This window comes from Bolinopsis microptera, chromosome 2, assembly GCF_026151205.1.
Source record: "Bolinopsis microptera isolate Bmic1 chromosome 2, MBARI_Bmic_1.0, whole genome shotgun sequence".
NCBI lineage: Eukaryota > Metazoa > Ctenophora > Tentaculata > Lobata > Bolinopsidae > Bolinopsis > Bolinopsis microptera.
In genome coordinates, this window is record NC_087073.1 from 11,490,822 (window position 1) to 11,503,073 (window position 12,252).

Here is a 12,252-nt window from a genome sequence, read left to right on the forward strand (position 1 = left end):
ACAATCTCTTCTAAATGGTCCTTAGAATATATCCTGAAAGTTTCAGGGTGATTTTGATAAAGAGGCTGAAGAAATTGAGCTAGATATAAATGAAGCAATGGACGGCTCAACATGTGGGTGGGGCACTTTACTCTACACAATTGGAAAATTCTTCTTCTGTGCGCTGGAGGGTGCAGAGATAGTCCTACTCACAATAATAGGACCAATACTGAGGTGTGAATGGAACCTCTCCTCTGCCGCTCTATCAGGTCTCCAGATCAGTACTGTGATCACCATGCTGATAACACCACTGGTAACCTCCACATTTGGAGACAGATTCGGGAGAAAACGCATATCTCTGATCTCAGCTGTCGGAGTCACAGCAGCGGCCACTTTGTGTGCCTTCGTGCAGAGCTACTGGCAGTTTATAGTCCTTCGCTTGATAACGGGAGTGTTTGTTGGTCTGGGCACCGCGCCATCTGTCAAGTTGAGTGGAGAGGTTACACCCACTAAATTCCGTGCTCTTGCTTTCTCTGGCCTCTCCTTACCTTGGGGTTTAGGAGCTTCAGCTACTGGAGGTATGGCTTACTTGATTCTGAATGACTTTGGGTGGAGAGGTCTGGTAATTTGCACTTCTCTTGCCTTCTCTCCGTCGCGTGCATAGTGTTTTTTGCTGCGATCAGGGAGTCAGCAAGGTTCCAGTATTACAGGGGTAACATGACTGAGGCTGAGACCACTATTAGGAAAATTTACAAGATGAATGGTAAAGGGGATGTGAAATTCAGACTGAAGAGAGCTCCACCAGTGGAAGTGCACAATAGCAGAGGCGGCTATTGAGGGCGTCCAGGCGTCCGTGGACGCCTTAAAATTATTATCTGGTGGCTGGTGCTTAAAATAGAAATAATAATTAGTAATAGTGTTAGGAAATAACAAATCGCAATATAAAGGTCTTCATTTACTATCATACGTTTTAATGTAAGCGCACGCATGATCTTCGTGAAATTTTGTGTTGTAGGGAGTCCAATCCTACCTCTGGACTACTCAGCCGCGCAGTTTTAACTCATAGTTAATTGTAAACGTTACAAAGCACATCGTGCGCATCCCACTACAGGTAATCTATTATGATTTGCCTCGATTTGGGGGTCCAGGACCCTTTGCAATTCGACTGTTATGATACTGCGCGGCTGAGATCGTACACGTGTGGTGTCTTGTTTCACCCATATTATAAGTTTTTGTTTTTGTTTGCTGTCGCCTGTAAAGTGTTACACATTACATTTACAAGGCCCTGTAGCTGTGTGTAATGTAATCGGTAGTTTGGAGGGATCAGCTTGAGCCGGCTCCCAAGCCCCCCCTCCCCCCAGGTCCATCGATTGGACCCCCAACAAAACTGCCAGCCAGCTCCCACGAGCCGCCTCTGCACGATAGAAACATTAGCTGCAGCATGGTCTACAGATTGCTGCAGCAAACTGAAAATATTGCCAACTCTGTGTTACTTTTACTCTTAGGCATGACAAACATGTTCTCATATTATATAAGTACCTACACAATGCCCAGAGTTTTAAATGAGGGGTATTGCACTGGAGCACTTGTTCCAGCTGAAAGAACATGTTTATTTGACAATGCTACACTGTTTGATATTAGTATAGTCAGCTTATCAGAGCCCCTGGGTGTTATCCTCATGCTTCTTGCCATTGAAAAGTTTGGGAGAATAAAACCAGCAATTGGAGTGGGCTTGTTGGCAGTTCTGCTCCCAACGACACCAGTGGCGTAACAAAGGGCCCTGCTGACCCCGCTGTGCAGGGGGGCGCCGTCTTAGGGGGGGGCGCCAAATCGTCGTTTGAATGTGGGACAATTTTGAAAACTTAACTAAAGTACTAGCAAAACTGTGCGTTTTGCTCTAGATACACACTTTTTTAGAGATTTTACCGGCGTATCCTCTAAAATCACCTAATTTGTTCAATTTTAGGGAGGGGCACCAAAAGGGGAAGGGGCGCCAACAGGGGGGGCGCCTTTTCGGCAGGGGGGCGCCAACAGGCAACGTTACGCCACTGAACGACACTATATTTCTGTGTTAATAGGTCCTGGTTGTTCTGGTTCCTCCTGTTACAGCGCATCACTGTCTCTGCAGCAGGATTGATGCCTCCTATTTTGATCGTTGAATATTCACCGACTGTTATCAGATCGTTTATGATAAGTGTTTTATTGTTATCAAACAGAACTGGGGCGATAACAGGTATCCTGTGTTCAGAGTTCTCGTTTAATGAGGGTGTGAGACTGGTATTTGTTGCCATACAGGCCACAAATCTCTTGTTTGTGTTTTGTTTAATGGGACTCTAGAGAGCAACTGTTGGTGTAGAACTCACTTGATGAAATAGCTCTGAGCTTAAATCTTACTGAAGCATCTTTTTAAAATTGATTGTTATATTAAAGATATACTGTGCATTTTCAATAATGTAATATTTTAGATTTTACCAAGGTATCAGTTTTAGACTTTATCAGGGTATCAGTTTTTTGATTCACGATGTCAATCCTTCGCAGCTCGGTGAGGCACAGTGGTGCATCTCGCCGATCTACCGAAGAGAAGCATTATTTGATGCGCGCGCGACCCAGTATTGCATCGCGCTACAAATCAGTTTTAAACTTAACTTCATGCGATTTTAAAACTTGTTGATAATATGTGGCAAATAATAAATAAATTAAAATTTCTTCGAAGTAGCGCGCGCCGCTTTCTTCTCGAAATATTATGGCCCGATCCAGGCCAGACTATTAACAATGGTCAAAATTGATTGAAATTAGTTTTAACTGTCGGGGCCGTCTTTTAAAAAAGAATCCTTATATACAATATATAACGGGTGGTATTCGTGAAGTTCACTTGTATCACGTGGTGACCCCCACGGTCGCTTCACTATAGTGAAGCGTCTTCGACGCTACAGGGGGAGCCGCGCACTTCGTGCGCGGCGGGTCATACAACGTATGACAAAAGTTCACATAGCCATGTGTCTTCGCGTACTGCGTGACGCGCTTGTTTCACAAGTAGAATACGGCGGTCGCGCGCTACTGCAAGCGAGAGGGCTCTGGTTAGAGAAACTCTTGAAGTATTTGTTCCAAATATTATTCCAAATATATTTCAATAGACCGTCGACCAACCTATTTTGGCGTGCGTTTTGATAGTTTATAAACATAAAGAAAAACATGAACATAAAGAAGAATATTAAAAATAAAGCGTAATAAGTGATTTACCACGTTTTTTGTCTTTGTCATACGCTGTACGACCCGCCGCGCACGAGTGCGCGGCTCCCCTGTATCGTTAGAACGCGAACGATAGTGAAACGACCGTGGGGGTTACGACGTGATACAATGTTGTCTCACGTTGTGATCCTCATCGTCATTTTATTTAATAATTACGATATACGCTCGCTCTGGTTTATGGTTAAAATAATATTTAAATTATTTTATTCTACATTATATTCTACGGTCCTTTTATCTAGCTCTGATTGTCTAATTAGCCAATCAGAGCTAGAGGACCGTAGAATATAATGTAAAATGTAATTTTATTTACTGTATGTCCATTTGCAAGCTCAACTGGGTAAGATCGAGATCATGTTATTTGGAAAACTTGATGTCATTGTTATCGCTCCTACTAAATCGCTCGCCCAAATTTGAAGAAAATTCTTGTGAAAAGGCCCTTTGAGTATAAAATTAATCAAAATCGGTGTATTTTTGGACGCTGATTCCGAATCACCCCCATGACGTAGGGTAAAAATGCTTCCCTGGTGAGTTATGGGCAAAAAACCGTTTTGGTCACGTGACAGGCTAGTAAAACATGAATTCGATTGTTTAGGGCTCGGGTTAGGGTTAGGGTTGTATTAAGGGTTATGGATAGCTTCGGGGTTATGGTTAGGGTTAGGGTTGGGATTAGGGTTTATGTAAAACCGTTTTGTACGGGTGCAAAACCATAAAAACCAAAGTCACGTGAAATTTTTGGGCGAGCGAATTAGTAAAAGCCCATTGTTATGACTGATTGTAAGTCTCTACATGATGCTATCCAAACCTCGAAAAATGATGATGACAAGGGATTGAGGATACCAATAGCTTGCCTGAAACAGTGAGTGAACAATAGTGAAATGACAGTTCGTTGGATTTTTAATTGACGATGTCAATTCATGGCAGCTCGGTGCGGCATTGATTCACGATGTCAATCCTTCGCAGCTCGGTGAGGCACAGTGGTGCATTTCGCCGATCTACCGAAGTGGTTGCGAGAAGCATTATTTGATGCGCGCGCGACCCAGTAGTGCATCGCGCTACAACTTAATAATAATGTGAAACTTAAAGAAGTTGAAAGAGTGAATATATTGGTATTTGTGATTTATTTAATGTGTTCGTTTAAAACGATTTTCTATTACATGTTGTGCATGTATTCATGAAGAGGGAAGTTATATTTTGACAGATTATAGTCTTTCTTGTGACACCTTTATTTTATAGTTAATATTATAAATCTTTCAAAGCCTTTTTAAGAAAGAACGGGAGATTGTGAATTGCTATATATTCGGTTAATATATTTATGATAGTCGATATAATATATAATAATTGTGTTATATTTCAGTATGGGGTTTGATAATTACTTGTAACAACTGGTGTGTTTCATTGCATAGTGATCCATTTAAAGTTATTTTTACATTATTTTCAATGCAAAAATGATGTAAAGTTTTTAATATGACGTAGAATTAAAGCTATTTCCGTACAGCCTAAGTATGCTCGTTAGAAAAACTATGAACATGCTAGCTTTAAAAAATATTTTGTTAGTCTGCTGACATCTTGGGTTGTACTGGATGTATAGTAACAAGTTTATTATCGGATGTCTACGTATATTTATTATGATATAATTATTCATTGTAATGGCAATAAAATTTAAATTTTGTTTTACTTAAAATTTTGTTTTACTTGTTCGATTTATTTACTGTGCATGTATGCAATGTGTCGTTTTAGCTCAAGTTTTATCATTTTTATTTTTTATTTGCATTGTATTTTATATTTGCATTGTACATGTTTCCTTCAAATTACACACATCTAAATAAATACCTATGCCGCTCATATTTTCTCAAATATACACAAACCGTATTATTGATTATATAATAACATTTAAAAAGCGAGGGTTAAAACAACATTCCACTAATTAAAACGACTTTCGAGTTTAGATGTGTTTCATATCTAATCATGGCATGCTTATATTATATGTTGTTTTGTTGTGTCAGTTTACTAAAAACAACATCCTTAGATCATAAAAGGTTGAGGAGTGTTTGATGGACGAGGGCCTGAACTGCTCATTGTTGTGAAGTGAATTAATTATTTATTATGACAAGCGTGCTAAATAACTTTAGTATATAGACTCAATCTTCGAGATTTTTCTAAAAGGTCCCCCGAAAGTTGAAACCGACCTGAATAGATGTATTTTCGGACGCTGATTCCGAATTAACCCGATGACATAGGGTGAAAATGCTCCCCTGGCGAGATATCAGTGAAAACTGTCTCGATAACGTGATATTACCATAAAAGGAAGTTGGTCCAATTTCTCCTTAGGGTTAGGGTTTCAGCATATGCTTCAATTAGGGATTGGGTTAGGGTTAGGGTTGGGATCAGATTAGAGGGTTAGGGTTTCGAATAGTCATTCATATCAGGGCCACCGTGAGAACGTGTTAACTGTTAAAGAAGTCACATGACAGTTGAGTGTAGAGTGATTAATCATCATTCAATTTATGAAATGTCATTTTTAGTTGACCGTGTTATATATTACAAAGGGCTTTATTTTTACAAATTTTCTACCATTTTTATTAAATTCAATTTATTGTATTGGTTTATTCATTTTCGAGGGTGTCTAACCTTAAAGCTAGACAATTACCATTGTTGAAATTATTAGTGTATATTGTTTGATTAAACCAGAAACAATTGTTCACTAAAAACTTGCCAACATGGAACATTGCGCCACTGAACAAACCCCTAATGCAATCAGTTTTATAAGGAGAAGGATGAGATTTGATCCTGTTAAAACAATTTCCAACACTTTAATGGGTTTTAGGATCCTGTAGGCTGCATAATACCTTAATAAAGAAAATTAAGAAACCCCCTGGCCTCTCTCTTAATGACGATTACAGGTATGGTTTGGGTTTCCTAATTCGATGCTTACTAATTTTATGCATATTAATTATTTGATTTCTTAATTTTCTGTACTAAAGTAGATACTCAGAGACCTTGAAAGCTTTAATTTACACGAAAATGTGCATGAGCACCTACATTGTATTGTAGTTTTTTATTAACAATATGTAATACCTGGTTAACAGACATTTATAATCCATGGAGCAACTCAGCCCATTGTCTATCGATTCAAAGAATATTCATGTTAATTTTTCGAATGTGGGTTCATTTATCGCATTTATTTGATAGTTTTATGTATTGCATTGTGTTTGGCCATTCAAATTAGTTTGCTCTGAAAAAATGAGAGTTCTAGCTTCACAGATGACAGAGATGTGAAGCATAACGATTTTATTGATTACTTGGGATCAGGTAATTGGGACACTAGATCCGTACTATGGGAAACAAGACTCAAATATGAAACATGGCGGTGGTATAAGGGGTATAATCTAAGTAAACTATAGGTAAAAATATAATATTAATCATAAGCTAAAATGTACTAATCTTTGTATTCTAAATGGGGAAAAAGAAGAAACATTGTCAGTCAGTCGAGAAAATTGTCAGTCAGGCTATATGGCAGCTTTGTAGATGTTGTGACTATGCTAGTAGTGGTCCCAGGCTTGCGACTGGAATTGCGGTGTTAAATCGATTTAATGGTACCAACGATCCACCTCCCACTTGTTGTTTGGTACTTAGCATTAATAGTGTTAGCTGTAGCCATTTATAGCAAGAATCTTAAAACTAAAGGGGATGACAAGGAAAAGAGGAAGGAAAAAGAATAACGGGACAAACAATTAATTAAAGTATTTATAGGAGCATTAGATATTGTAATTACAAGCTACAATAATAAATCACTGACTAAAACTTCTAATTAAAATGACACTTGGTACGCTCGCCCATTTTCACTGGTCAGTCTGAACTTCGGTTTAGCACGTTGTACACTTATTCACCTAAGTTTCAGAATTTGTTCAGTTTAGCAGAGTTAGTACCCGTGTTTCAATAAATCAAAAGGTATCAGGGGAGTTCTTTAATAATGTTACGGTCATCTAGAATACCGAACTTCCTGAAAACGTTATCATATTTCCTCAGACAACGTTTAATGCATTTAATCAGTCTATCACGGCTATATCCTCTATCAATTAGAATTTTGAATATTTTGTGAAGATGTGAGGTAAAGATATCCAATCTAGTGCAAACATTACCATATCTAAGAACTTGACTTGAAAAAACGTTGTAGCCAACCTCGGTTGGGATGTTACTGTGAGGAAATGTAAGGGATACAACATGAAAATTAAAATCATCAGTTTTGTTATACACTGATATTTCTAGTCCTTCTGTGGAAATATTAATATTTAAATCAAGGTAGTTAATGATTTTATTATTGGAACCAGCTCGCTCCATCTCCAATGAATTAGGATAAATATCTTTAATCAATTTATGAAAGTAAAGGTAGTTAATAATAGATAAATCGTCAACATATCGTTTATTATTGGATAATATCTTTGCTAATCCCATTTTCTTTTCCTGAAGTAAACGTTTCATATAATTAAATTCCTTTTTGCCAACAGTGAGATCAGCTATAGGGGAACTTGAATTTCCACCCATAGGAATACCCTTGGTTTGTATGAATACAATCCCACCGAAGACGACATAAGTGTTATAAATAATAAATTTAACAGCCTCTTTTAGGTCATCTTGACTAAAGCAGGCATGACAATCATAGGTTTTATTGGAAAAGAAACATGTATTACTGTCTCTTTTAGAAATACAAATATATCTATTACGGTCTGAAAATATTAAATCAACAACTTCATTAATCATATTCTCTACTTCAATCAAGTCTAATCTGGTATAAAGAGTAGTAAAATCATATACTTGTATATTATAAACATCGCTATTTTTGATAGCTTCAAGGAATTCACTTGAGGAATCTATGCTCCAAAACATGTTTATACCGCTGTTGTTGTAGATTGCCTCGCAGTATTTCTTGAAGTATTTCCTCAAAAGTTTCAGACAACAGTTAACTTGGACGTTAAGTTGTTTCGTAACGCAAAAACGGGCACCTGCAATGAACCTCGCCTTGTAAGGGTTCTTATGAAGCTTAGGGTTCCAGAAGATGCGTGCTAGTCGCAAGTTTTTATCTTCAACTTGTACATTAAATCTCTCCTTTAGACTCTCAGATATATTATTGACATAATGAGTCTCGTCTTCGCTACAGGGTTTATATGTATCATTACCTATACATTCTAGAGTATTAGGATCAAAACCCATTTCATTGACAAGAGTTTTTACATAAAACCTTTTACAAATAAATGAAAAATTACCAGAAGCTTTGTCGATACTACAAATAATGTATTTACTTTTCAGCAATTTAAGACTTCTTTTAACATCATCTTTTTCCAGTGTGTTTTCTTTTATTTCAAATGTTTCAGGAAAGTTTTTCTTGTAATATTCAATACGATTGGAAACTATTGATAACACTTTTTCCTTCCAATCGCTGAACTTTACTTCTTTTTGACAGTACTTTCTACTTTTTGATTTTATAAATTTATCGACAGCTTCGGTAACTGACATATATATCTCATCTGGAGATTTAAATGTGGGAATTCTGTATTTACAACCGTAGGAAAGTACTTCCCTAAGTTCAACATTATCAACAATATCTAAATTACCAGTAACTACATGTCCATGAGGAGGATAATTGAAAGGGGAGGAGTGACAATCGCATGGACTACCTAAAATAGATTTAATATCAGAAATAGAAAGTTTCTTTAAGAATGAAGCATAGTTACAAATAGAAAGACTTATAGGATCATTATACTCATAATAAATCTGTAATGGTGTAAAAGACTGAATCAAAATGGGAAGCAAATCAATGACTGAAGTGTCAGAGAAAATAGATTTTAGGTTAAGATTATCAATGAATTTGCAATTAAATGGAACAATTATAAATTCTCTATTACTGGATTCAGATTTGTTCTGATGGTATTTGGGGGAAAATGTTGAACAGAAAGAGGAACATACGTTGTAAATCAATCCTGAATTATTTTGACTCAAAGAGTAGAGAGTGTCTAAATCTGATAAGCTATAACATTTTAATGTTTTGTATATGGAATGTTCTGAAGAGATGTTATCTTTCAGCCTGTTAATATCAGACTCTATGGTATCCAGAGACTTCTTAGGCTGAACTTTCTTCTTTCCATTCCCTCTGCCACGTTTGTATCGAGCAATCTGTCCACTAAAATAATTCATAACCCGATCTTGGGAGATGTTGCCCGTTCCTTTCTTCTTGTCATTAAGACCAAGAGGGAATGCTGTCCCAAGCTTCTCTATCCAGTAATCCTCCAGGAGAAGTAAATCATTTTTGACATCGGTGGACATGTCAGAATCAACATAATCTACAATCTGTATGGAAGCATCTGAGAAGACGTGACCAGGAATATTAAAATGTTCATATAAAAATGTGGATGATTTGGCTTTGACACAATTTCTGTGGCCATTGACTCTTTTATGAAGTGGTTGAGTTGTTTCTCCAACATATTGTTTTTTACAGGTAGAACAGGTAATAACATAAATAACATTATTAGTTTTACAATTAAATATAAAATTTGTATGTCCAAAGATAAAATCATTATTAAAAGTACTGCTCCTAAATGTATTAACAGGATTAAAACTGTTGCAAGTGAGACAACCTCTACCATTGCAACATCTAAAAGTGCTAGAAAAGACATTACTAGGGGTTACCCATTTATTCAAGGATTTTGAGAAAAATTTACCATTACGTTTAAGTCAAGAAGGTAACATCATCCCTTTCGGCGTTTCCGCCTAGACCCAACGACTCGAGATAGGCCAAGGACAACGGGTCGGACATCAACCTATTGTCATGGGGCTGCCATGATTGGGCGGGCGTTAGATGTCATGAACCTAAATAGTTCTCCCACCGACGCAGTGTAGCCTGGCGAGATTCTTCGCGACCATAAAAATCTCTTAGAACCGGATCTTGCACTGCCGCTGTTTCTCGTACCGTAGCATGGCGGACAGCTCACGCCAGAAAATGAAATAAACAGGTAAATACAGGATAAATCAGGAGATGTATGTACAACAACAAGACTTCAAGGAGGGCGCCCAAGAAAACAAAGATCAACCAAATCTCGGAACAAATGGCCGGGAGAGATATAAATGTAATTATAGAGCAATATCAAGAAAAGCTATCAATTATGTATCCAACGGGGCGGAAGAACCGACCACCAGTACTTGATACCATGATACGGACGTAATCTAAGTAAACTATAGGTAAAAATATAATATTAATCATAAGCTAAAATGTACTAATCTTTGTATTCTAAATGGGGAAAAAGAAGAAACATTGTCAGTCAGTCGAGAAAATTGTCAGTCAGGCTATATGGCAGCTTTGTAGATGTTGTGACTATGCTAGTAGTGGTCCCAGGCTTGCGACTGGAATTGCGGTGTTAAATCGATTTAATGGTACCAACGATCCACCTCCCACTTGTTGTTTGGTACTTAGCATTAATAGTGTTAGCTGTAGCCATTTATAGCAAGAATCTTAAAACTAAAGGGGATGACAAGGAAAAGAGGAAGGAAAAAGAATAACGGGACAAACAATTAATTAAAGTATTTATAGGAGCATTAGATATTGTAATTACAAGCTACAATAATAAATCACTGACTAAAACTTCTAATTAAAATGACACTTGGTACGCTCGCCCATTTTCACTGGTCAGTCTGAACTTCGGTTTAGCACGTTGTACACTTATTCACCTAAGTTTCAGAATTTGTTCAGTTTAGCAGAGTTAGTACCCGTGTTTCAATAAATCAAAAGGTATCAGGGGAGTTCTTTAATAATGTTACGGTCATCTAGAATACCGAACTTCCTGAAAACGTTATCATATTTCCTCAGACAACGTTTAATGCCTTTAATCAGTCTATCACGGCTATATCCTCTATCAATTAGAATTTTGAATATTTTGTGAAGATGTGAGGTAAAGATATCCAATCTAGTGCAAACATTACCATATCTAAGAACTTGACTTGAAAAAACGTTGTAGCCAACCTCGGTTGGGATGTTACTGTGAGGAAATGTAAGGGATACAACATGAAAATTAAAATCATCAGTTTTGTTATACATTGATATTTCTAGTCCTTCTGTGGAAATATTAATATTTAAATCAAGGTAGTTAATGATTTTATTATTGGAACCAGCTCGCTCCATCTCCAATGAATTAGGATAAATATCTTTAATCAATTTATGAAAGTAAAGGAAGTTAATAATAGATAAATCGTCAACATATCGTTTATTATTGGATAATATCTTTGCTTTGGATAATATCTTTGCTAATCCCATAAGACATAACGTAAATATAATGAATTTTGCCCCCCTTCCCGCATCCCTGTATAAGAAGTAAAATCATATTGACTTCACTATACTACAAGGTCCTATCCGTACCTCAAAATTTGGTAATCTGCTGTAAACCAAGCGACCAGTATGGAGTAACCCACCATGAACTCCATATTTATTCTTTCTCCCTTAATAAAATGTGATCAATTAACAACACTGAAAGCTTTGCTGCTACATTGCAGTTATATAAATTTCATTCTATCATCATACCGTTATCTGCTTAATAAGAATTGATCCTTTATAGCTGGGATATGCCACGCCCAGAAGAGCTGAGATTAACAGAGTACGGTTCAGAAGACAGTGATTACGATGAGGACATCTTCAACAACTCTATCATACACAGCTATGAGAAAAAGGTTCCTTTTTTTAAATCTCGTAGCAACAAAATTGATTTGAACATTTATTAACAGAATCCTTTTGGCTCATTCCGCTCTCACAGGTGTGAATTGCAGACAAAATTGTAAATCATAAAAATTTATTTTTATATTACACGACATTTTAATCTGCTGTCCGCTGAGGTTAAAATTCTATATTTGTATGCATTAGTGCATATATATTTGATAATTTACCTGTTGCGAGAAAGAAATGGTTAAAGTTTAAATGGTTTTCTCCACTTCTCCACTGTTTGACGATTTAACTATTAATCTAGTGCTCAGTACAAAATAAGTTTA

The 12,252-nt window shown here is 36.8% G+C and overlaps 1 protein-coding gene across 1 annotated transcript in view; it reads left to right on the forward strand.

The window, feature by feature from the left end:
- The first annotated feature begins 11,824 nt into the window (after positions 1-11,824).
- Positions 11,825-12,252, forward strand: part of LOC134826575 (endoplasmic reticulum aminopeptidase 1-like) — a 34,259-nt gene continuing 33,831 nt past the window's right edge. Inside the window, exon 1 of the mRNA XM_063838998.1 lies at positions 11,825-11,937. Coding sequence (XP_063695068.1) covers positions 11,833-11,937 — 105 coding nt within the window. The 5' untranslated portion in view covers positions 11,825-11,832. The remainder of the gene's footprint in view (positions 11,938-12,252) is intronic.